Genomic DNA, 27,867 nt, shown 5'->3' with positions numbered 1-27,867 from the left:
GTCTAAAATCTATTTTGGCTTTTAATAATTAAAAAGTTGCCAGCAAGCTCTCTTTGAAATTCAGTCTGTAAGGAATTAATAATTTCGTTTTACACAGAACCATGCAGATAAAACTATTCTTTCTTAGAGAGTATCTCAGTGGAATTTTGAATATGGGGAGACAACCACCTTCGAAATGTGAGCTAGGGTATAAGGTAGCCACTGACACTGATGGTTTGAACAACTGCAGACCCATGTGAAATCTGAAAGAAAAATAGTTTGCCTTCTGTTATGCCACTAGATCCTACTTTGAAATAGCGTACTGCTACTAAAAAAAGTTTCTATCAGAAGTATTTTACATTTGCACGAACATATTTATTCAGTGATGTTAAACTCAAGGTTTTAAATTTGCAGTTTTTTAAAACTTAGCTAGTATCTTAATATCATATATCTAAGTTACAATTTTTCTCATTAAAAAAAATACTCCTCTGAGCATATCATGTTTTACTAAAAAATGGTTAACCTCATAATCTTTTCAAATTAATCTTACACATTTACTGGTGTTTACTTTGACTTTTGTACCGGATTTTGTGTCAGTTCCAGACTTCAAGATTAATGAGAAGGTGAAGTTCCTTTCACAACAAGCCACATTTACGCTACTTTTCAAAGGGGTGAAAATTTTTCATGACAAGCTCTCTCATTGAAATCAATGGATATTATATTGGGATTTTGACCTGCTTTTTATTGCCCCTACTAGTTATCTGGATACTTGTTCAAGCTTGACAGAGAACAGCCTTCTATCAAACTTTTCAGCTTCAAGGGAGAAAATGTGTTCAAATTAGACAGAAATGGCCAACAGTTTGTCCTAGCACAATGGCAGTTTTCTGAAAGGAAGGTGAAAAAAAATACCTCTCACATGTAATTCACTGAGATCTACTTCCGTTACAACTGTAGGTTTTGAACCTCAGCTAAAATACATGGAAATCAGCTTACAATATAAGTAAACAGTATGAAAACTTATACATAAATCTGAAGACATTAGAATAGATTAGAAATCATTTAATTAAGTATAATCGTCATTGAGTTCACATAAAATTTATGTATTTCACTGTCTAGGCAAATTTTGGTGATGAAGATCTGATCTTACAAGGCTTTTCATACAATTAGGATTGAAAGTATGCATCTGAAATGTCATGTTCCAGAAATAACCTTCCCAGATATGAATGACAACAGACAAGTGTTCCAGAGCTGCCATGTAATTGATACCTTAGCAGTTGATTCCCTTAAAAAGTCATCAGCGCTTAGCTGATACCATATGCATTTTATCAGAGCTATTCTTGGAGCTTCTCAGTTTATCTCTTGGTGGCATAACCTTGAACACTCAGACCAGAAAGGAGTTTTTAATTTAAGCAGATGTTTCCATGCACTTTTCAAACCTTAATTTAAATCAACTTTAACAACATTCTGTAAAAACTTTTTTACTGAGCATTATCAAAATTTACCCCCTGAAATTTAAAACAATCTTTTTAGAGAATTTATTTGATCCATGTCCATAGTCTGAAATCTATACCCCATATGAGCAAACATAGATATTAGACCACATTAGGCTTATTGACTGATAAAATACTTGTTACTTTAGGAGAAATGTGTTACTAACCTGATCTCTCAAAGTGCCTGTAGGAGTGGGCTAAGCCCAACGAAATCTTCTTGAACGACGTCCTTATCCAGAGTAAGGTTTTTTTAGGCAATCCCAGCATGAGAATTGTAGAGCCTCTAACCATAAAAACAAAACTACACAGTCTTGACAGTGTAGTTTTGTTTTTGCAATCCCTACACCCGAGGCGAGGCGGGGAATGCACGACTGCTCAAAAGTGCTAACATAGTTGTTTTACTTTATATACCCCAGCTCTGCTGACAGGTCTACATCACCATACCAGTAACAATTCTGATTGGTTTCCTAAAAGAAAGTATCCTGTGAGAGGGGACCCACTCTATGTAACCATACACCACCTGTTGGTTTGACTGACAATACTAATTTTAGAAGCACAGAAGGGATTCACTGAAGAAACAGCATCTGTTCCAAAGATTTTGGTTTATAATTCAGTTTGGTTTATAATGTACAATTTAGAAGCCATTGCAAATTTCCTAAGTTATAAGCACAAAAGGAAAAATTAATAAGAACTTTGGCAGAGGACATAGGCAAGTCAGTAGTAGTCATGTCAGTGAGATTTAGCCTTACTTTCTTGCCTTATAAAACGTACAAGAAACTACCAAATGCATCTGTCAATCACCAGACTAAATAAGTAAACTGATCTCAGCCATGTGGCTGTAAGCTATTAGAATATACTGTTTAAATGCATGTTTGTTTGTTTGTTTTTTTCCCCATAACAGTAAATTGTAAAATTGTATTTGCGAATGTATAGATTCGACTATTGATTCTTTTTATTTCCTTTATGATTTTTCTGTTGGATATTCCAAGCAGTTGAGCTTAAACACTAGTATCCAGAGTGCAGAAGTAAAAACTTGGTGAGCATAATTTAACATAGATAACTACTGTAATTGCTTAAAAAGTAGATTTTAAGTCTAACATTTTTTTCTAGACCTGTGGTGGCCTCGTGCATACTGAAGATTTAATCATTCACGGACTAGCATATTAGTTTGCAAACTTCCACTGCTGCAGCTTCTCCAGTCTGTGCAGCTAATTGTACTGTTAGATTGGTTCCCTCAGAAATAGTGGTCAGAATTAGAAGAGTGTTCTTGTCTATAGATGGGAGTTTTATCACCACAGCTCCACACCTCCCTGTTTTCATTGTTGTTGTCTTATTCAAAGATCCATTTCTTTCCCTATAAAACTGAATATATCTAACTCATGTAGCAAACTCTTTAAGCACATAATTGTCTCATAAGACTATTTATGTGGTTAAAGTCAAGCTTGTGCTTAGCCTTTTTGGTAAGCGGCTGTGTGCTTTTACCAAGATCCACACTGAAAATGATCCCCTGAGCACATCCCTGAGAGCTGTCCTTATAATAGGTTTGCTCCCACTAAGGAAGGAAGGAGACCAACAGCTTCATAGTACCAATCCCATCTCTCAACCAAAAGGCTCTAGTAGTGTAAAACGCCAAACATTAAGAAAAGTACAACTGGGAAAGGCAGTATAAAAAGAATACCTAGAAAATTAAACACAGGTTGGAGTTTTGTAATACCAGCTAAACTTGTGTTTGAAAGCGATCTGAAGGAACCTTCAGCAAGAGCTCCAGAAACTGCCAACAACAGAGACCACCACCACTATAGTTCTTGTGAAGGGTGTTACACTATGGCTAACAGATCTGAAATAAACGAGAAAGGACATACTGCTGTGGTCTTTGCCCTTCAGTTTATCCATCCGTACTACAGTGGTCTCTGCCCTTTAAATTATCCATTCCTTAACATCAACTTTACTGCTACACCTGGCATGCAGCAGTAACAACAGCAACAGAAACTGGAATAGCCTCTTATACTGGTACAATCTATACTCTTGCAGAGGTTAAAAGTCAGAGTACTATGCCTCATATTTGACTTCTGGTGCAAGTAGATGTCAGAGAACCTAATTTGTCTGCATAAGACTTAGCATGATAAATGCACCTCATTAGCAGAGAGGAAAAGTTGTCTTCTACTAAAGGATACAGAATGTCTGAAGAAATCTGTGTAAAGGTCTGATTCTAGAGATGCTAAAATAACAGATGGCATTTTTTTCTGTACTTGGACACTCAAATATTCAGTGAAAAATCAACTTGGAGAAAACACAGTCTAAAATCTGCAAATTTAACAATTAAAAAAGAAAAATGCCAGCTTATTCATGATGTCTAAGTCAAATAAACAATGAAAATGTTTATGAAATTGTGATAATTTCTAAGTGAGAGAAATGTGAAAACTGTCACTTTTGAAGATGAGATGGCCAGAAGTTCAATTTTTGCAATTTCAATCAAGTCAGCAACAATTGCTAACAATAGACATTTATAAGAAAAAGCATTGTGCTGTATTCAAATATATAAACAGAATATTCTGGATTTTTAATAAAAGTCCCTTCCCATTTTTTTTCCCCAGAAGGTATACATTGCCTTTGATCACTACTAAATCTATTTGCATCCTAATAAAAGTTTGTACTTTCTCAACTTTTTCTTTTGTTGGTGGATTCAGAAATGAGATCAGTGAAATATTTCTTTCATGCTCTTAAGGAAATACGAATAATTTACATCCCATGCTTTAACAGATGGTCAGCCCAGTGTGATTTCTGCATGCTTAGTGTCACATAGTGTATCTACAGTACAAAGGAGAAGGACGAGTTCAGTGTTCACACTGTGTAGCAAAGACATTGCTAATAAAAACATGACATTATTTCTTTGCTTCAGGATCAAGGAAAAATTAGATCAAGATAACGACGAAGATTTTTTTTTTCACAGGCAGACAGAAAAACTGGGGATTATTATTCAAGTTTCAGCATTTGCTTCAGGCTGCTATTATTTTAAGTAGAAACTATTTATTGTCAATGTTACTACAGTATATATATTATACTGTAAGCCAACAGTACACTTGAGAAATAGCAGGTAATGTTAAACATAATGAAACATTGCGGTACGGATACCAACAACCACTTTGTATGTGATTCACCTTGTTCAACTCTAATAATCCCATTGACTTGATGAGCATAGCTAAACGAAAGAATCAATTACTTGAGTAGGCCCACATGAAGGTAGCTTGAAAGCTCAATAGTAATAGAGCTTAGAAACAAAACCTTTCTTTCTAAAATATTGAAAGCTTCAAATAGCTGCTTGGGCAAGTTTTCAATTTACTTCAGTTCCAGTGAAATGAAAATTCCTAGTTTGCTTTAAAACAACAACAACAAAAAAAAACCCACAAATTTTCTTTATAATTTCTTAATCTGCAGTGGTTTGCTATGTGCTGCAGCTGCAAAGCCAATATAACATAAACCCTGCTTTCTTTCCTAGGGTTCTGTTCATTTGTCTACAGGTTAATTTGCAAACTGCATGGAAAGAACCAGTATTTCTCTCATTTCCTTCTCTACTTCTATTTTCCCTTGGTTCTTTCATAATTTTTGTCCTTTCCTACGCGATGTGTTTTATACCTCCTTCTGTATACTATTTTCATGTCATTCTGCCTCCAAACTGAATATATAAAACCAAGTGTGCCATGAAAAAAATCGTTTGGTTATTTTAAATAAACCTTCTCACATATAAGAAGCTGTCCTGAATCCTTACAGGACTGGTAAAACACAACTTGAAACGTAGTTATATCTTATATCCTTGCTGAATTTCCAATTTTCTGAAGCCTACTTCTGAAAAAACAATTGGTTTCAGTTCTTCCTCCCCCTTCACAGTCCTCCCTTCTTTAATCTTAGAAATGACTAAAAAATTCTTAACCATTAAACCATTAAATTCTCACCTGAAATCAACACACAAAAATTTCCACTACCCTCATCAACTCCCCTTCCCCTGTAAATCCTATAAACAGTGCTTTGTAATGAAACTTAGGGAACTTTAAATACACACTATAAACTGCATGATATTAAGAACCATGTTTGTGTGCTGCAGCTGGCTTCTGAAAAGCTGCTACATTTTCAAATGCTAACATCTCTTATCTGAGATATTGTACATGTTAATGCAAGATCTATTAATCCTTTTCAACATGAACTAAAACTTGCTTGAAGAAAATAGCTTTACTTACTACTGAAAAAGGTACTGTTAGTTGCTCCCACCATAGAAAAGATACCTAAGGCACTAAGCAATTTTTCAAACTACTCTAGTTACTTCATGTGTGAACAACTTACTGAGAACTGTGACTAGATTTGAAAGGGTGTGGAATAGTTATCAGGATCCATATACAATAACTTCACGTTGATAGTTGTCACTTGTCATATCCTTGGAAATATCTATGGAGAAGATTTACAGACATTGCATTAGAGCTCATATTTAGCAAGTTTTCCCTATGTGTTTGGTTTTTTTTTTTTTAATTTCAAATACATGTTTACATATGCAAAACAAGGAAGGCATATAAAAAAAATACTTAGCTCCTCACCTGAGAAAACGTTGTCCTATCAACAATGCCTGAGACACCGAGTAAAGAATATATTTACTAATGTCTAACCATTCCATTTCTTTTCGCAAAATAATAATAATTAAAATCTTAATACTGGGGACAAATATTAACTTGCACAGAGACACTCCTTAGAATTTAATAGATGCATGTGCCCCATCAAGTTTTTCATACCTTTTACCAGCAGCCTGGGCATCAACAATTTATAAAAAGAGAAGCAAAAAAGTAAACAAACAAACCAAGAAACAAACAATCAAAAAATTAACGTGTTTCATAACTGATACATTCCCTGGGATCATTTGGAGCAATAGCTGTGCTACTCATTGGCAAAAGAAGGTTGCCAGTTTTTTTCTTTATCTGTTTATAAACAAACCTTTCTACTGTTTCGTAAGAAAAACATATGACAGAACAGAGGCACAGATTTCTGTTTTGCCTTATGTATTATTTAGAAAAGTTTAAAGAAAATTATTTATTTATTTACTTAAGTAAAGTCATGTTATGTGCATCAGGGAAAAAAAGCCCACCTCATATATAACAAAGTTCAAGTTATTTCTACAGACTGACAATCAAGAAGAAAAGCAAGAGCCACCCAACACCTTAGGCAACTTTGCTGAGGTATTAAGATCAGAAGGCACTGAATACTACTTTCAATTTTACAGAATGACTTTTTAAACAGGAAATCTTATAAGCCATACTTAAAAGTTCCACTGATAAAAGATCATTTATTATAGGGTGAGTTGATTTCATTCTTTGAGATATCTGATATGTATTCTGTCAGTCCTCTGAATGCTATTACAGTTAGAAACAATGTATTCTTTGAAATCTTTAAACAACATATGCAGAGGAGGGGTTTAGCAGAAATGTAGTTGTATGGGATCCACGGGGTGTTTAATATGTCTCCATTCCATTTTGGAAAAAACTTTTTTTTTTGTGAAAGATACAGTGTAAATAAAAAGAGCAAGAACATTAGTCCTTAGTTACTATATTTACGTGCACATATACACAGCCTTGTGACTCTTTCATGGGCAGAATGCCATTGACTTTCCTATAATTTCAAGCGAGTGATTTATGTGATCAGGTGAAGACATGTACATGATATTTTTTCAGCTCATTTCCTCTCTACAACTGTGCTTTAATTTGGAGAGAAATCTAGGTTTCTACCAGCCAACCTGCATACTGTTTGAAACATGTTTAATGTTTTGGTATTATGATTGAAGCAACTGTCAAAATATTTAATTCCCTATTTTGCACAGATGACATCAACTTGGATGTAGCACAAAGATGTTGTGCTTCTTAAACCCTTGTATGCTCCCTCTGGGAAGTGTGAGTGCATTGCTGTCACATATAAATCCAGTGTAGGACTAATCAATGTTTATAAAAAGAATGACAAATCGTTGCACAATAGGCAGTTGGAGAAAAAATGTGCATCTGTTGTATTATACAAGCCACATGCAGTACACTAAATAGATAAACGAGTAACAGGAATCATTTGCTAACTATGACTTTGAAAACGTGAATCAGAAGGACCAAGGTGAAGAACAGAGAGTCCCAAGTCTAACTAGATGTTCTGTGCCAGTCAAACAGCCAGCCAAAACAGGTTTTTTCCTCAGCCAATTGTTTTAATGCTGCAAGTGGATGACACTCCAAATGTCCTCCTCTTTCTCTGCAGGGAGCTTTCCAACTCAAAAAGACACCTAGTCTCTGAATTCAAGAGATGAAAACAAAAATTTCATCTTGCTAATGATTGCCCTACAATCCAAATGACTTTTCAGTTCAGGTTTTGTCTGTATCCTGAATGGATGCTGCAGGTCTTTAGCAATTTTACCACTGGGGAAGAATCCCCTTGGCTAAACTAAGGATGAGCTTAGAAACTAGCTGGGGTATTGCTTCATAAATCCACTCCTTTGGACCACAATGACATGCATCAACTGGAAATGGACTGCTTTGTCACAGCAATCCAATCCTGAAAACAGAAGCTATATAATTCTCCATTATGCTGCCTTGAAGAGATTCCCTGTTCCATGAAGACATTATTTGTACTAAGTATGCATTAGACAAGGTTTGCAATAATTAGCTACCAGTTCTTTAGAAGCCCAGCCCCTTCTGGAAATGTCTCAATGCTGTTAGAAATAAGGTAACACAGTATTTATTATACAGGAATAGATATAAACAGTAAAGTAGTACAGTATAAACTGTACTACAGTTTACGAGCTTTATACTGTAAACAGTATAAACTCATAATTTCTCATTCTGCAAGCTGAGTTTATGTCTGAATTCTCTATATAAAGTAGTAGGAAGAACTATTGATGGATTGTCATCAACTGAATTAGTACAAAACAGTTGGTACTGCTGAATCAGCAAGGAGATATGCATTATTTATGTCTCCCTTTTCCCATCATCTTATTCTATTAGATTTGTCTAAAAAACCATAAAGAAAAAAAAAAAAAAATTAGAAATCCCAGTCTAACAAATGCTGTGCACAGGTGAATTTTTATTAATGATGATTTATAGAGAAACCAAAATACAAATTGTAACCTACATATAAACCAAATAACACGCAAAGACTCATTTTCTCCTCACACATGATCAGCACCCAATAATGGACACAGCAAACAAAATGAACACCCTCTTGAATCAGGTATTTTGCAGTTCAGTCCATCTGATCCTCTGAAGCATGCAGAAGAACAGGATCATGTTCCAAATTGAAGCTAACCTCTGTTGGCCTCACAAGTTCAAGATACACTCCTTGAAGCCAGAGTTTCTCTTTAAACCTATTAAAAAAAAGCCAGTTAATATTTCCTATATTTTAAAATGGTGGCTGTTGCAGCATTTCCTTTCATAATCAGCACCATGGTAGTTGACATAGGCTGTTGGTCTTAAGGCAGTAAGAGATCAAAGAGCAAATGCAGAGTGACTCCAGACAGAACATAAATTATCTTAAAACTATCTTACCGACGATAACAAATAACCAGAGAGTACTTTAGGTATAATGAACAGAAGAGATTTTTTTTTTTTTTTAAAAAAAGGAGAATTTTAATCTTTCTGCATGATCTACATGTTTTAATCATACTGAATTCTATATTAGCACCACATAAAATTAACATGACCTTGCATTTGATTTCATTGCTTTGGAATACCCATCACCTCACAGTGATACAGAAAACACAGAACAAAACACAAGGGATCAACGCTTGATCTGTCATACATTAGGGAAAGCATGCAGGCAGCTTCTGAAATGTGAACAGCTTTCTTATCAACGTATGGAGTAACTTTGCTTTCCATTTGCATGGTGCTCTACAACTAGATAGGCAAACCTCAAGAACTGATGAAAGAAAAAAAAATTGCTCTTGCTCTTTTCTATGACCTTTCGGCATAATACTCCCTATGTATGAAAAAATATATATATTTAGATATTTTCAGGAAGCAAATGCATTTTTATGTGACCAGTTTAAAATTAATATTTTGAGCAGACCATGAAGGAGAAGCCTGACAGCAGTCCCACAGGGTGTCAACCACTTTTCAAAGTTATATTAACCATTACTTCTTCCTTGAGACCCACAGGGCCTCTTTTCCATTATATTGCTCCAAATAAGTTCAAGAAAGAAAGCTATTTTACCATACCTAGTGAAAACATCTTTTCAATGTAAAACAGTGAAACTCTTACTAGTTTCAGTCATGTAATACACATTATCAGTAGAGCTGTTCAGTTATTTTCTGTTGAAAACCTCTGACAGCAAAACTGTATATATAAATCTTTTCCCAATCTTATGTCATCTTACCTGATGTTTGCAATGAAACAATGAACTGACAATGGAGTAAACCAGATTAGTAACAGTCCCAAGATATAAAAACTCTCTCACCCCTGAACACATTACTACAAAGCACATGAAGTTCTAGCATTATAAACTACAGTTGGCTATCAGAGCCTAAATTCAGAAGGCAAGATATAATCTTGTGCAGGAAGTCAACACAAAAACTATTGACATGAAATACCTCACTTAATCTCCTCAAAGTGCATAATGGAAGGCTTTGGCATCTTAAATCAGTTAATAATTGCTCCTGTGCTAGTAGGATTGCTACTAATACTTCTAAAAAGATGCTTACCTAGTAGAAAACTTTGCTTGCATATTCATTTATTGAGACTTCATGTTCTAGATGTATGGCATTGAAATGAGGCCTACTCTCATAAGGAACATTTTCCTTGTGCTTCTTAAAGGTCCAAAATATTACAAATTTCTGCATGGCACAGCAGACAAGGAGCTGCTTTATCAACTTCACAACTTTGTCCTGGAGGCTTCAACTATTTTATTCATTAATACATCACAATTTTTAAATGTAGATCACATAACGTGGGATTATTTTGCAGACAAATAGTCCTTCACTGCGGTCACATGCTACCTGAGTATTACGATTACTTAGAGATCCAATATTTGGTTAATATGCTGATCTTTCACATAATAAGAATAAGAAATCAATGGCTACTAGAGGTTTTGTACACGTTTCTTTTAGCATTTTAATAAACAATAATAATAATGAATAATGTACTGCAGTAATACAAGAGAATTAGTGTCTATGCATATATATATGCACATACAGAAAATATCAACTGCTCTACTTAGGCAACATGCTCTTGCAAAGAAAATGATTCAAGGCTTATGCAAAATGTACAACGGTGTTCTGCAAATGTTAAATAGGGAAGATATGTATAGCAACTACTTTCTCCCTTAAAAAGGAAATGCTAATGGGCTAAAAATCAGTGTATTCTAATGTCATGTCAAAAGCCGATCTGCACAACGAAGGAAAAATACTTAAGTGATATCAACCTGAACTTCTGGAATACTTTTTACCTTCGAGTTGTAGGTAATATTGTTCAGTTGTAGGTTAATATTAAGATTAATATAGCTAGATATAAAAAATAAATCACCAAACTAAATATCTTGTTCCACATAAATTCACTTTTCTATTGTATTACAAGGTCTTTAAACTAACAAAATTTAATACCTTCTAATGCAGGATTAAGCACAAAAAGCAGTCACAATATGTGCTTCATTTACATTATGCAAAAATTCATAGGAACAGAAAGTGTTTGATGGGTGCTTCATAAATTAAAGTTTTTAGAGCTATTTGAGTATTACAAGATGTAGAACAGAGAAGCTGCAAATTACCTTAATGGGAGATGTTTAGTGAGTGGCCTTTGATCTCTCACATAAAACGTGTCCTGGGTTTGTAGTAGTTCACCTGTGGTGACATTCACTTTTTCTGAAAAATATCCATCTTTCCATTCTGATTTAGTCTGAGTTACGGTGGAAATTTCTGGGGTTTTATTTTTCTCTGAAACAAGACATGCACATCAGTAAGTGGAAATTAGGTTCTTAATTAATATGGCAATGTGCCTTAAAGCATGCAGCTGGCCAGGGTGAGTCACCTATCACTGTTACAACAGCAGAACAGTGTGCCTTCCCAACTTCATTGCTGGCAACACAGATATATTTCCCAGTATCAGCAAGGACTACATTTCTTTTTAAGAGGTAATAGGTATCTCCTAATTTCTCAATCTGTAAAACAATAGAATGCACATAGGAAATTATAAAGAGCATAAAGCAAAATGTATTATCTTTCTCCAAGAAATATTTCAAGAACTTTAGAACATACACTGATATCTCCAGCTACCACTTGGATATCATCCTTAGTCCAGCAGACGTGGGGTTTGGGCTTTCCATGTATAGTGCAATGCAGGATTAAATCTTCTCCTTCTTGTAGAGTTGTATGTCCAAATTTTTGTATGAAGTTTGGCTGTTTTCCCTGTACTGAAAAAAAATTATTCACTCTACTTTAAATGGCAAAACTAAAGCAACTGAAGCAAAAATCCATAATCATAGTCAGAACTTTACCACATTCCATGACAAAGAGAGCCTTCATTGACACCTGGAACTCAGGATAACTTGTTTGCAAGACAGGAGTAAGCACACATCATTTATCTATATAATATAAAGTTTGCTGAAACACATGGATATCAAGCATCCAAAAATTTCATGCATCAGCAGTGACATTAGATCCACGGTAATGATAATGAATCACGTTCTTTGTGTAGGTAATAGGTAAATATATGTGGATTACTGTGTTTCAGTGAAGAGTAAATAAATATCGCACACAAATTTAAAGGAAAAAAGTTAAGACAGCTAACTTGCATTTAGCATACTGTCATACATCACACTTCACATTTTTTTATTCCAATGTTCCAGTCTAAAATGTTGTTGAAAAAAAATATATTGTTCTATATTTACAGCAATGATTACAGCCAGAACACGGCCTCTGTACTACTATCATCAAGATCAATATTTTGGCCATCATTAACACTAAGGCCACACACTATGAGATTATGCAGTACATATTTGATTTAGATGAAGCATGGGCACGTAACTGCATTTATTTTGCAATAACCAGAGCACATGAGGTGGAGTTTGTATTGGTTTCATGCCAACTGTAGGAGGACAGATGATACCTGAGCCAATACCACAGTACAAAGTCTGGCCAATACAAATTAACTCACCAGAAATGTTTGAAGAAATTTCAGTCATCTGAGTCAGTTTGTACTGAATCAGAGCTTTGCTTCATGTGACAATAAATTTAATGAACTGTAAAGCTGGATGTACTGAAACATCATACTTCTACCCAAAGTTCCACTTAAATTCTACCTCCGTGGCCACATTAAAAGAAGAAAAAGACCTCAGAACTCAAATCAAGTATTCATGACACAGGGAATTCAAAGCAGCCCTGATGCTAACACACAGAACACACACAAAGATATACACCACAACAAAAATAAACATTTTGCTTCCCTAATTCTTGTTCCTCTTTATGATAAACTATAATATATCTCCATAATATTGAGCAAAACTAATCATCAGTCTTTTCAGAAACTGAAGTTACTGAAATGTACTACGAACTATGCCAGCATCACCCCATTGTATTACAATAAATAATTTTGCTTTATGCTATTGTGAAACAAAAAACAGCATATGTCACAAAAGTAGCCAGCAACATCTAAATCCATAATATATGGATTATTAGCCACTGTCCTTTGGATGTATTTGTCTAATGTGGGACTGTCAAACATGGTGAGGCAGACATTTTCACCTCCTGTATTAATAAATTCTTTGCTTAGGTGAGCTATTACTCAAAAGAAGCTTTCAATAAAGTCTTAGCTGCGTAACATTCTTCCCATCCTGTAGGTCTGAGGCCACAATACAAAGCAGAAGTACGTGACTTTTACTCTCATACTCTTGCTAACCTAAGATAGCTCAGTAGATCAACAGTTGAGTTCTCAGCTGTTGAAAGCTAGCATACACACGCTGCCACCATTGTTACATTGCAGAGATTTGGAATCTGCAGCTTCACTTCAACAGGAGAAACAACCAACCAACCAAAGAATAAAAGATTTGAATGGAACTTTGACAATGATCAATCAGATCACATCTTGATGTTGAATCAGTAAATCAGCAGAACACAGAAACTAAAATGACCAGTTTCTAGACAGCAAAGTGAAAAGTATGTGCAAACAAAACCATGAAGTGGCAGTAACTACAACTCTTTGAGGAACATGCTACAGTACTCAATAAAGGAACATTCTGATGTAAAAAGGAGAGATCTTCCTCTGACAGCAACCTTCAAGAGGAAATATATGATTATATTTCACCAGTGATTTGCCCATGATATCATAATGAAATGCCAGAATAAGCTAAAACAACTTGCCAATTAAAATTGATTCCTAGGATAGACATTGTATGAACCACAAAGGATCAGCAGGAACAGATTTTTTTTCCCTGCCTTATGGAAGGAAACAACATTTCGGGTTGTCAGGGCCACTGAAAACCCACCCTGTCAACTTCATCCAAGAAATTTGTCTATTCAATTCATAATATTAAATGTTATATATTTGTTGGAAACAGTACAATTCTGCGGCAAGCTGGGGAACTGGCAAGCATGAAAAGGAAAACTCAGAGGTCTGGAACAATGCAAAAACTGCAGGTGGGGGGAAAACCTGGGCTTGACTTCATCACGTGTTTTTTACCACCCCCACTGATGCTCAAGCACAGGTGGTACCAGATCAAGCCAAATCGTTTTCAGCAGCCAGTTTTGATTACTATGATTCACAGTTATTCTTAGTCTGTTTACCCTGTGCACATAATTTCAAATCTCTGAATGTCTTGAAATGTGATGTTAGGAAATTTTCTCAACTTCTAACTGTATCTTCTAAAAAAATTTAGACTAGACTGAGATTCATACCATGCTGCTCAGAGAATTTGGATTCTGTCAGCATTACTCTTACTTGAAACTGTATTTTATTGTTTGGCGATTTTTGTTTTAGTCAAGCTACTAACACACTCACAAGGAATTTTATTAAGAAACATCAAGTGGGTCGATGATCCCAGCTGATCGGAAATAACCATATCCAGAGCTCAAGTCTCATTGAATACCATGGTATAGCCTCAAAAAGGAAACTGAGCTGTAATTTTTAAAGACAAAACTCCCCCCCACACACAAAATAATACTACCTTAGCCTACCAAAGTCTCCAGAAAAAGGAGCAGAAATAGGCATACCTTACCAGTCATTTGAGAGGAAGCCACCTTCTCCACTGCAGCTCCATCCACATCTGATCCAAAGCCAACCAGAGGAATGCCTCAGCTTCCCTTTGCCTATTGACTCACACCTAGGCCCACAATCAGGCTGCTTCTTTTGAAAAATAAAAAGAATTAACCCCTTTCCCCTCCAAATTTGTACACCTTGTGTAAGCACTCTTTCACATAATTCCACTTCTTCTAGTCAGGCAATCTTGTTCACCACTTTCTTTTTTAATGGGTGCCTGTATATGGGGAAGGAGGAAGGGAGGTTAGGTTAGTAAAGTGCCTAAGCAGAATATTTTTGTTGTGAGTCTGAAGAGATATCTAAAACTGCTCCTTAAGACAGCAGTCAGGAAGATGGAAATATTCTTGGATCTTACATTAATTATAGGTTCAAAACTGTGACTGTGGGAGTTCAGTATGGTAAAACAAGAACACAGAAAAAACAGAATTCAAAACACCCATATGTACTATTCTGCTTGTATGGAATGGTTAAAAGAAGGAGGAAGCAAGGTATACACAACACGAACTATTTAGAGGAAAAAAAAAGGGGTGGGGGGCGGGGAGAGAGAGGGAAGCCTGGCAGGAATTTTCCAGCAATTTTTGGGGGGAACTCAGAGTCATCAAATCAAGAGTATTTAACCCAGACTACCAACAAAGCAGTACTCAGTATTGACTACACCTTTGTTTACAAAGCAAAGCATTAAAAACCAGGACGCTTTCAAGAATCTCACTGTGTAGTCAGTATCTCTAACCTCTTTCTTTTTAAATTTTATTTCTTGCAGCTATTAAAAATGTGGCTGATATCCACATAACTATTAAAAATTACACGTTTTAAAATATTTCTGATTAAAGTTTGATGCAATACGGTACTCACTCTGAGATATGTGAAAATCAAGTTTTGTTAATCTAAAATTCACAGAAATTTCCAAATTCTCTGAGGAAAGTTTTATTGAACAATGAGATTAAAAACTTCTGCACTGATTTAAGATCTATAGACGTGCTACAGTATTTTTACCTTATGTTTATACCTTTTTGATTAATAATTATATCCAACTATGCAAAAATGGTATTTTCAGAAAAGACAATATGTTGGTTTTGACCTTTTACAATTTCACAGTGTCTGTCACATAGTAACAGCATGAATGTAATACTTGTGTGCACCCTTAAATACAATTGTATACTTAGATTTTGAAAGTTGGATTCCTTTGCATCTCACTCTCTTTTAACAACTTGAAAGATGTTATTTAATATTTAAATAGAAGCTTAATTCTAGGATTTAATCCAATAGTAGGAAACTCATTCTTTCACAAATAACACGTTTGAGTAAAAATGAAAGTGGATGTGCTGGCAAGGGCACAGATTATAAGCCACTTCATCTGCTTTTGAATTGAACAGCAAAACTACTGCTTACTTTCTTTAGAAAGGCAGCTGGCTTCCCTGGGTGACAGGTAATCTACTGGGGTCTTCCATATAATCTTTAGACGCATATAATTTTACTCAGTGTTCAAAGACTGTTATCAGCATTCTAGTCATCCCCATTGGAATAATTTTTGTTTTGTCTTTGCTTGACGTAGTTGGAGACAAGACCACCATTGGCTTTTTTTTTTTTCTCTCTCTCTCTTTGGTGACGATCTGTTGAAATCTGAGCTACGGAATTTGTCAGTTAGAACTGGCATTTATGGTTCAAGTTGGAAAAGGATGCAAGCATGGCTTTTCACTACCATTCTTCCTTGGTAGTTTTGCAGTCAGAGGGCAGCTTTTCTTTAGTGACTTCCTAGACAGAAGTAGCTTAAGAATGTCCTTCTTTAGCCACCAAAATTGAGCATGGATGGTGTTTCAACACCATATCGTAGCAGTGATCATCTACAGGGACATCACATCAATGCAGCTTCCTCTTCTGCAAAGTCTTCCAGACTATCATCCCAAATCAAGACTCAAATAGCAATGCCTTAAAAAAGTCCATTAAGATAAGCTACTTCCATGTCTTGTTCAGTATATGAACTACCAATAGGACTTTCAAAATATGATTTTAAAAAAGATAAAAATAAATACGGAAAACACAATCTTTAGCAACAATCCTCATTTCATGAATTATTTAAACTATAACTCAGGAGAAAATCAGATTTTAAACGTTTTTCTGCAAAGGGGGGAAACAAGTTAAGTATACAAGACTAGAAATATGAAGCATGGTACATATGCAGAGTTTTACTGTAAAAGGTAGAATATACTTGTTCATAAGCATACAGAGCATAGATTTGCAACAGTTTGAACAAAATCTACTCTCTTGCTCTGAAGCATCTCTTAATCTCTTCCTCTCTCGGAGCAAAGATTACAGTCTTCCTTGCTATGCTTGGGAGTGCGTGTGTAACCCAAACTCCAATATCAGATAACATTACTGGTTAGTTTCTAATAATAATAATAATGAAAAGACTGAATAAATCCCACTTGGGTTCAAAGCTTTCTCTCACCTAATTTTGCAAACTACCTTTAGATATTGTCTGTCAAATCTCACGTGAACCAAGTAACTGAGATCTCTTCTGCTTGTTCTAAAGCCTTTTAAGTAACATTAAGAATAAGAGCAGAAACAGATTTAATGTAATGTGTATGAGAGAAAAGGTCTGCATAGCTGTTCCCTTGTAATACCTCAGTCTGGATGTACATTAGGAAGGAGAAAGAACACCCCTCTAGGAGTTGTCTGTTGCCTTTTCAACTCATAGAGCTGATTACTGTAAATAGTAAATAGTCTTTCTTGAAGTGCTATCAAGCAATTGGATCTGACTACCAGTCTATATCCAAGCTACCTCTGGTTTCTGCTCCATGACAAGATGAAAAGTTCAAGTTTTTTCACTTTGATAGAACTACAAGTGAGGTTGTGACAAGATCTTCTGAACAGGATTAGAATCCTTGACGCCTGAAGGACAGAAGCTCACCCTGCATTGCTGTTTTGCTCCACAAGTGGCTCTCCTCCAACCAAAATGTCAGCTTTGTGCTGAACTCACCCACTCACCATATAAAGATGACAGAACAATGATTATTCTAGCAATGAACTTTCTGTAGTTTTCGAGATGAAGCATCCACACATTAAAACAGAGATGCAGTTTTGAGTCCAGCCTCTACAGAGCTATGACTCTGGTACTAGCTTTATGACAGTTAGTGAATAATTTAAAGGCCTGATTCTGGAAGTGGCAAGGCAGAAGAGAACATCTTTGCTTTCACTCCTGTTTTTTTTTACCCCTGCCCCCCCCCCCCCCCCCCAATTTTTTCCTTTCTCAGTGCATAAACTTAGCCTCAAGATTGAAGGCAAAAATGCCTGGGAAAATGATCTGAGTGTTCTATAAAGTTAGCTAGAAAGCAGAAAGCAAATCAAAACAACATCCACGAGTACTTTTAATTTTTGAATGATGGGCTTCTGGAAGAGTCACAATTCTCAGTAAAAATAGAGCACTGAAGGCAGCCATCACCTAAGTTTTCTTTTCAAACAGAAAATAAGTGTTATAAACAGGATACAGTTATCAAGCACTGGCAGCTGTGCAGCAGACAAAACCTTACAGAGTGTAGGAGAGGCATGTGGGGTTTGTTCTTACCGTAATACTACTTAATGGAATGAACAGTTAGGTAAGTCAGCTTGCTCATGAAGGTTTTGCTGAATGTTTGTAACAACTACTAAAGGCAGATAATGTCACAAGGGCATAAGCACACTAAACTGAATTTTACTTTTATGAAAATCGAAACATTCAAAATTGTACTAATTAAAAATAGTTTTATTGTGAAATGGAAAGTAAACTTTTAGAGAAGAAGTGATTTTTACAGCTGGGAGAATGGAACAACCTTTTCAGGAGATGACTGAACTCAGAAAATTGTTCGTTCAGGGTTTAGTTAAATATTTCGTTCTGTCATTTGCTCACCACCTCCTCTCCTCTTCCTCCAGCTCCCTCTTATAGTTGTGAGGTTGTATTCCCTTAAGAACTTCTCCTGTTTCAAAGTTACAGGAATTTTAATAAAGTTACAGCCACTGGGCCAAAATATCTAAATGTCAGTGTTCAATTTCATTGACGCCGTGCAATTTGCAATATGTATTCTGCTCACAGCATGCTGCACAGTAGAAGGCTTATTTTCTTTCAGCAAAATGTGGAAGAGAAAGTAAATATTTCCTCTCTCTAAATTTTCCACACCGCCATAATCATAATATGAAAGAAGAAAGAATATTTCATAATATGAAAGATGAAAATCAAAGATGCAGGAAAAATCATCTGTCTTTCTCTCAATTGGTTTTACCGTACTTAAACAAATACTAGAAGTAAAGAAGGATTCAAGTGACATTTAAGGATTTATGAATGAATTCTTCCACTAGCAGTTATGTTGCTTTTATCAAATATTTAAGCAAAGTACTTAATAAATAACATCTACGGCTGTCCTGGTCAAGAATGAAATGCAATATGTCGATAAATTTCTGTTTTGGATTAACTACTTTGAAGTTACAGAAGAATTCTATTTGACTGATCTTTTAATTATTTTTTGGTGTGAGTATACTTTTGAGTATTTCTACAATGTGATTGTTTGAAATAAGTGCATTAAAATTTTTAAATGTGCATAAATGCTCATTTCATAAACTATTATTGTTCTTTTCCTATATATTAACAATATGGAGAACTATCATAAATATTTATAATTTTAATTTTTAAGAAGGAAGAGAAGTATCACAAGCATCTCTCTAAGCAGATGGATATGTTGGAAGGTCTCATTTTGTAAACATGTACAGGTTTTGTTCTACTGTATGCTAAGTGCTGCTTATACAAATCCTGACAATTCTGGGTCAAATCTCTGTAGTGCAGATTATCACATCTCTATTGGAACTACTGCAGCTTTTATTTGTGGAGACGATCCTCTGGAATGAGACTGAAATTTAAATCTGATCTATGGCAGTGCAATCATGAATATTACCATTTTATACTAAGAAGCTTTACCTTACAGATAAAAAAAATAAAAATAAAGGTAGATGAGAAAAATGTCATTGGAAATAATAAATCTTATGTTTAAAATAAAATTCAGTGTCCTCCTTCATCCCCACCAAAAATTGTATCATAAAAAATATGTTGATCTGAGCGCACTACCTGTGTGTATTTTGACATGTAATAGCCATTAAAACTGTTTTCAACACTTCATATTGCCAACATATTTAGAATGGGAACCAGGTCTTAGATTCTAGAAAATCTTTGTAACTTATTTTTATCTCAACATCACTATGAGAAAGAAAAACAATCATATAATACTGGTATTAAGAAACAAGCAATATATCGAGTGTGGCATAAAAGTAGTTTGGTACAGATGGTGAAAGATTCAGTGTAGGACAATAAATTTCATGTTGCCTTAGCATGTGAGAATTAAGCCCAGTGCAGTCAATATTGTACTTTTGTGAATAGCCAGTACATTAGTGATATGCTAATATAGATGACACACAGCATTATCCAGTCTATTCTTGCAATAGGTGGCCTGTTACCTTTCACGTGGAGAATGGCACTTGATGATATGGTGCCACTAGAATTTTTAGCCCGAACAACATAGAGGCCAGCATCTTTATCACACACCTTCTGAATGAGTAAAGTATGCTTTGTCTCCTTTTGTAAAAGCTTTAAGTGCTCATCTGCAGTCAGTTTCTGGCCCTTCTTGTACCTGAAGCAGAGAGTCAGTTTTCAAGTCAGATTTGTACCATTGTATGTCAAGCAGAAACTTCCAAATTCAGAAAACCTCTAGAACACAAAGTTGGCAGCAAGAGAGAGTTCACTGTCATGCTCTCAATCCTCATTTTTCCAAGTTATATACAAATATGGATGCATATTCAAATTATTGGAGAAGACAATCTTAACACTAGAAAATGTGGCTCTGAAAATGGTTTTGCATGGACAAGTCACCCAGTTATCTCACTGCAGTAATCAAGGAGAGAGTAGCACGAAGGCCTGTCCCCTCAATTTTTTGCTGAAACATTTTTGCTAGTAAGGTGTTCAGTCAATCCATATTCAAATCAGGGGAAATAGCATCTTAAATGCACAAGCAACATACAAACTTTCTGTCTTATAAAGAACTTTATAAAGAACAGTCAGGGACCCATTCCTCCACATGAGCCCACTTAACGTTTACTTAGCTCACATAATAAACAGGGTAGAACAACGTATCATGACTTATTTCAGAAAATTGGTGTCATATTCTAACACTTGAGGATCAGTCACCATGTATTGGTATTGACTCCTGATTTATGAATTGGAAGTGAGAGAAAATTCTGGCTCTTCTTGCCTGATAGTGTTTCAGTATAAGCTGCTTTTAACCTAATCCAAATGCATACATGATTTTCCAACTATATATCCAACAAAGTGTCTATATCAGTACAAAATACATGGTATTGGTGTTACCATACTATTTTTTTATCACAAAGATATTAATTTTCTATTTTCATAAATTTATCATTTGCAAAATGCTTTCAGTTGTTATTCTTAAAAAGACCATGTATCATCAGTATACATACTTTTGAGCTAAATTAATGCTTTCTTATGATAAAACAAAATTGAAGGTACCTTGTTTCACCAGCAATACTCCTCAAAGTGTAGAATAATTGGATTTAAATTAAATTTATTGATACCAATAGAGTATACCACCAAGGCTGCAGAGTCCAGTATTTTTCTCAGTGCTATAGAAGAAAATTCTAAGAGCTTACTAAGAGCTTATAGTTTACTTGTTTTGTCTTCTGCACAATATATATGTTTTACATGTGTAGTATTAGAAATGTCTTCAAGTTAAGATTATTAAGAGGCATATCTTACTTTAATCCATTAAAGGAAGGCCTCCACTGTGAAAGTCTAATGGAATAAGTGAAGGAATGGCAAACATGGTAAAAGTTTATGAAAACAGGCCAGCAAATACAGGACTAACACTGAAATCTCGGAATCCTGCCTCCTTTTTCAGTTCTTATCTATCTTTGCATGGAACGTTTAAAAAGTCATATTAAAATATGTTTGTATTACAATATCTGTATTTCTCACAATAGAGTATAAAGAAATCTAATTAGACATATAGCAATTCAGAGTGAGAGACAGAGAGAGCAAGTATTTCATATAAAATGGGTATTCATAGTGTAGACACTAGACACTAGGGTTTTGGTTTTTTAACCTGTAACCTCTCCTGGTTTTGAGAACTCTTTCACTTATATATAAATGTGTGCACCCCTACACATAGTGACTATAAATATTTGTGTCTGTCTGTATATTGTGGCAAGTTCCTGAAACAACACAGATGAATTACTTACAGTAAATCTGGATTGAGTCTTTCTTTTAAGACATTACTGAACAAGTGGATTGTTATAGCCTAGAACATAAAAAGTTCTTGACATACTTGCTCAAAGAATGTTGGATATGCTTGCAGTTGTTTGATACTCTCATTATTCATAAAATTAAGTACAGAGAGATTATTTCAAGTAGGTTAACTGTCAAAACAATTTTGAAAGTGGGAAACATGCAGAACTGTGGAGTGGTAAGGATACAAGCCATTTATTCTAGTCTATAGATTAATGAATATAGATATAAGTGGTTCAATGTGCCTCACTAATAGGTATATTTAGTTTTTCTCGTTATAAGCTACCCACCATGTCAGTGTAGGCTCTGGGAATCCTGTTACTTCTACTTCCAAGGTTACTGGAGAACCTTCCATGACGGTTACATTAGACAGAAGCTGGGAGAAGTTAGGCGCCTGTCCAGTTAGGCTGGCCATGCTGTTCTTTTCTGATGCACTTTTAATCTCTTCTCGGGTAACCATCTGCCTCTGACAGCTTCTGGTGGCGTCTGATTGAAACATGAAACCTGAGAATGCATCAGGCAAAGCATGCAGCCTGTCCTGGGTTTTAGTACAGTTATTCAAGTCATGCAATTGTTCTTGTGCTTCTGCCATGCTTTTACAAAGTTCAAGGTGTTGCAAATGTGTTTTGCACACTTCACTCCTCATGCTATATACTGGTTTGGCATTCACTGTGCAGGAAGCAGTGCTAGCCTCAGATACTGCTCGTAAACTATAAGCCAAAGGAGCTTCTGCTCTGACTTTTGGATCAAAATCTGCTGAAGAGATATAAAACTTCTCAAACTGATCAGATGGAATTTCCATTCTAATATTTGTAGCATCAGCATAAGCAGAATTTGTTAAGAGATCAGATGCTTCCATCAACTTTTTACCAATAGTGTTTTTCTGTATTTGCAAGCTATAGGAACTGGCATGCGGATTATGAGAACTACAACAGCACTGCTCTTCTAGCTCTGTTTCAGAAAATAAGACGTTGGATTCTGGTGTCTCAGAAAGTGGTGGCAAAGAGATATCATCAGGTGATATACACTCATATTCATCTCCAGAGGGTATTTCTTCTGCCAGGAACTCAGTCTGTGAGCTCTTCTCTTTGGCTGAAGATGACAGCTCTGTATCCTGTGAAACAAGATCCTTACCAGCTGGGCAGATAATTGGAATATCAATATTCCTCTCCTTAAATTAGAAGGGGACAGAACAGAAGTGAAAGAAGAAAAACAGAGAGAGAAAGAATGAGTTACTGTTCTAAGCATCGCCTTTTCATGCAGAAGCTATCAACAATATTTGAAATATTTCCTCTAATTAAGCTTAATTATTCTGAGAAGCAGGAGGAAACATGAGGAAAGGATAGTCATTAGAAAAGTTTGCAGAAGTTAACTGGAATTTCTAACTGTTTGGATGGACTAGCAGAAAACATAGTACAAGAACTTAATACAGCAGTAACAATAAAAGTACCTCTTTCCGTAAACAAATGACAACTTGTGGATTTCCTGCTCTTTTTATAAGAGTGCTTTTTATAAGAGCGTTTGTGGTGTGTGCGTGTGTGTGTGAAAGGAGATGGCATAATGACATCTCAATGGGAAACAGTTACATAACAAAAATAGATTAACAGCTAAGTTACTGGACTTCTGTTATTTGAGAGTCACTGGTCATATTCAAGATTTACAATTAAATCTTTAAGATATTTTTTCAAGCATTTTATCTTTTCCTTATTTTGTGACAGTTGTTACAAGATCTTGTTCAGATATTAACAGAAATTAATGGTAAAATTATTTTTTATTTCCTTGAACCCATCATATTTTACAAGTAATTGGATTTATCACGACTGCATTCACTTCAATTGCAAAACATCAAAGACATTTGATTTATTATTGTCTGCCTCTTGATTTTTGTTTAGTGTGTAACCACATAGTCGGGCCTATCAGGCTTCACTTGTGTCGGGGCTCACAGCAAAGGTGTTCACAATATTTTCTTATGGTATTCTCTTGTTCTCTTAAAAATATATTTAATCCACTAAGCAATGTTTCTGTCACCTATAAACTGTTCATTCAAAGCTATTGTGTGGTACACCCGGTGTCTTTGTTCTCCAAACCAGACTTCTTTGGCAGTACCCAGTACACAACTGCAGCAGCACAGTTGTTTGGACTTTTTTTGTTTTGTTTTGTTTTATTGCTTTATTATAGAACCTAATCATTGGAAAGCTAATTACCACAGTAAAAGAAAAAAGCAGAACCTCACATGCACACTTGGTCTGTACATATGCACCCATATCTGTAGATATGGTAAAATTAATACAGATTTTTTTCTAACTTAATAAAATCGTTATTTAAAAGCCAGGTGACCGGTGCCAAGCATGCAAATGAATGAATGGAAGAAAGTTTGGTTTTTACTGTGTCTGTTTTATCTAAAACATTCATTTCACTTGTAAGATGAAGCTCAAGTTTGTGTATTAAATGCTTTCCACATGCATCCTCTGATGAGCACCAACTCCCAAAATATCTTTGAATATGAATATATCATGGATGTAAACATAATAATTCTCTTTCCAATTTAGTGAAATATGTCAATTTTTCACCTTTCCAATTACTAAGAAAAAAATAAATGAGTTGCTTCTTCACTTGGCATGTATTCAAATTTTTTACTGGGGTTCTAACTAATTGTCAACTATTCCTAGGAAATAGTTATTTTTAGCAATAGATTTCAGTTTGCTTATACAATGTATTTTTCTTGGGTTTGCAAATTTGTCATCCATCCTTTTATCCTTATCAGTATTGTTCTAAGTAACCATGTCAGTTATAAACCTGACCAGATTTGCAAGTCTTTCTTAAATTAAGTTTTAATAGACACTTTGGCAGCAAAAATCAGGCTATTATAGTTTGAATTGCACTAAAAAATTTAATAAACCAAATCTAATTAAATATTAAGTTAAGTGTCTCAAGAATATTACATTCTGAGCAGGTATATGTAAAAAGCATAGATCAAAATGTCCAAATTGACAGTTTCTACTGTCTGAATGAAATTAATGATCCAGATCCATCCTATTGAAGAGCATATGCATATGTGCACACATTGACATACGTCTGTGCAACTATGGGAAAGCCAAAACGATGTTGGAGTCCTCCACTAACTAATCTAGTATCCTAGTGCAGGGCTGTGCTGCCAGTTTCATGGTCAACACACCTCGGGGGCGGGCTACAGAATAGAGCAGAGTTATTCCAAACACTGCTGCAAAATGACCCTAGGGAAACTGCTGTTGTGCTGATGAAAAAAATTGCAGGTGGGCAGTGAGCCAACTCTCAGACAGGCTTTGGCAGCATGAGGTCTTTCAGCCCTGGTGTGATACCTGCAATCAAATAAGCACGAGAAGTACTCGCTTTCTAGAGGGTGCTACTTACTACTGAAGCAAATTAATACTGCAAAAAATAGCTTGCAGAAGTGTAGACAAAATTATATACTGTTGGCTCACTGGATGAGAGGCTGGGAGTGGGCCAGGTCTTTTCTCAGAAGGCATGAAAATGGAAGACAGAAAAGCCCTAGTAAGAAGAAGCTGCTACTTCTTTAAGTGAAGTATGGAGTGATGAAAAGAGGGGAGGTATCATAGCTGTCATACTTCACATCTGATATTTGCTGTTCTACATACCCTTTACTTCTTCCATTGGCAGCTGATGTGCAGTCTGACAAGGACTGACAGGGCTGTGGCCTAGCAAAATAGGAAATAGAGCTATGGCCATCTGCTGGGTGAGGTGATTTTCCAGAGGGTGGCTTTTTGGAACAGACACAAAATTCTGAGTGAAATCTAGGCTACAAGTCAATGGTGAACCTCTCATTGGCTTGGAACAGAGGTGACAAAGTTAATTAAACTCAATTTTGGCTCATCAGCAGAGAAGAGGATATTCTGTATTGAACTGAAGGGAATGTTAATGTTGGTTGAGTCTCTATAAAACACAATTTAATGTCTTGTAGTATTGGTCTACGTTATCAGCTTGCAAAATAGAAATTTTAGAGCTCTAAATCAATTGCTAATGCATCCTACCTTTGTAAAGACTTATATATACTAACATCCATTCACATGTTCACGAAAGATTTCACATAGTGAATTATTTACTTTTGCAGACCAAGACCCCAAGGCATCAAAATGTTCTATAAGATAAAGGAATTAAAGTCAATTATATTTTTTTATTTTTGTAAAGCCTGTCTTTCTAAGACTACATTTATTCATTTACAATTTGAAATCTTTCACATTCATTTACCATGTATTCATAAATAAGACATTTGTCTTCTAGAACTTTTACCATTCTAATACATACCTAATAACTAATTTGCTTTTGTGTATGATCTTCAACATGCAATTCATACTTCAGAACTTATGATCTCTGTTGCATGGAATTTTGGCAACTGAAATGTAACTAAAATGTTTTGATGTGAGAGTGAAGTAAACTATTTGATGTTGATTTCTGCTGTTTTGTTGATGTATAATGTCATACCAAGAGTACAGCAGATTGTGTGATGTCATCATACTGAACTACTGACAGCTGTATTTTTGTTACATCGTGTTTTTGCTATGACTGCTTTTCTGTTATTCACACTGCTGCAAAAGTGAAGCAATTCTGGCTTTGTATTGGATTTCTAATACTGTAATTAAGAGAATCTAAGCCCATTAATGTCTGTAAAAATGTGTTATTTCTGACAAGCAATGAAACAAGGAGTAAAATTCCTTTGAGAATACACAACAATGCCCATCAATATGATTTAAAATAAATAAATCTCAACATGAAAAGCAGATACCTGTTTAGTGTTGGTAGGAGACATGCTCTTTCTCTTCTCACTAACGCTTTTTGAATTTGTAAGCAATATATCTGATCCCATCTGAAATGAAAATGTTTCTTTTTTTCTGATGAAGACCTCAGTGATTCAAAATATCTTAATTCCCACCATTATTTGTTCAAGTTCTAAGCTGAGTCTTCTCTCATAGCATATTACTCTTAATTCAAATACTTCCATACCTTGTCGCTAGAGGTTATATGACTATCAGGGTTCTGAGAAATACTAACGGGAGTCTCCTTTATTACTTCCTACATTCCCTTAAGTCTCCTTTAAGGAGAGTGCATAATGTATTCTCCCTTGAGGAAGGAGGAAAAGTCAAACATAAGATGGCTGTGTTATGAATACTGTGGTAATAGTACCACATTGGAAAATTGGTAAAAGAGTATGAAAAGAAGATTTTCAAAAAAATAAATGTGGTGCTCTGTTGGGGGAGAATGAGAAGATACATAGATGAGTAAAAAGTCTAAAAAAAAAATAAAGTGAGTAAGGAAGAATATATGCATTGGATGGAGGGCAGAGGGGTATCTAAAAAAATTGAAATAGAAATTAAAATACCAAGACTACACTGAGAGCATTCAATTTCAGGGAAGCTCAAGCCTGAAAAGTAAAAAAGTTTCCAGTAACGCACAAAATCTTTTAATAAATAAAGTTCTGGTAAAAATAAATACAATAATAATAATTAAAAAAAAAAATCGAACTGACCCGCTGCTTTTTTTCCTCTGCTTCATCTATAACAGCCTCACATGCATCTTGGCTATTTCTTTCTTCTTTTTGCACAGTAACCAACTCTTCAGCAAACTCATCTTTCTGCCATGTGAAAAGAAAATTAAGGTTATACACAACAGAAGGTAGTACTTGGTAGTTACTCATGCTCTGTACAGTGGTGTAGTTAAACAATAAAAATAGACCTGTCCTTTCATCAGGACAGGTGTATATGGCTTATGGCAAAAATATGCCACAAAACCTGATTTATTCATTCCTGGATAAGGAAAAAAAAAGCATTTTTCAAAGCT

At 35.3% G+C, this 27,867-nt stretch overlaps 1 protein-coding gene across 1 annotated transcript in view; it reads right to left on the bottom strand.

Annotated features, from left to right (window-relative positions):
• Window positions 1-8,710: 8,710 nt before the first annotated feature.
• Window positions 8,711-27,867, bottom strand: part of CCDC141 (coiled-coil domain containing 141) — an 80,921-nt gene continuing 61,764 nt past the window's right edge. The window contains exons 22-29 of the mRNA XM_035571390.2: window positions 27,557-27,661; window positions 26,816-26,896; window positions 22,326-23,206; window positions 20,193-20,365; window positions 11,723-11,877; window positions 11,496-11,625; window positions 11,236-11,401; window positions 8,711-8,841 (exon numbers count right to left, since the gene is read on the bottom strand). Of these exons, the coding sequence (XP_035427283.2) occupies window positions 8,721-8,841; window positions 11,236-11,401; window positions 11,496-11,625; window positions 11,723-11,877; window positions 20,193-20,365; window positions 22,326-23,206; window positions 26,816-26,896; window positions 27,557-27,661 (1,812 nt within the window). The 3' untranslated portion in view covers window positions 8,711-8,720. The remainder of the gene's footprint in view (window positions 8,842-11,235; window positions 11,402-11,495; window positions 11,626-11,722; window positions 11,878-20,192; window positions 20,366-22,325; window positions 23,207-26,815; window positions 26,897-27,556; window positions 27,662-27,867) is intronic.

This window comes from Cygnus atratus, chromosome 6, assembly GCF_013377495.2.
Source record: "Cygnus atratus isolate AKBS03 ecotype Queensland, Australia chromosome 6, CAtr_DNAZoo_HiC_assembly, whole genome shotgun sequence".
NCBI classification, from domain to species: domain Eukaryota; kingdom Metazoa; phylum Chordata; class Aves; order Anseriformes; family Anatidae; genus Cygnus; species Cygnus atratus.
Note: the sequence above shows the minus strand (reverse complement) of the source record. Positions and strands in the feature narration are given on the sequence as shown.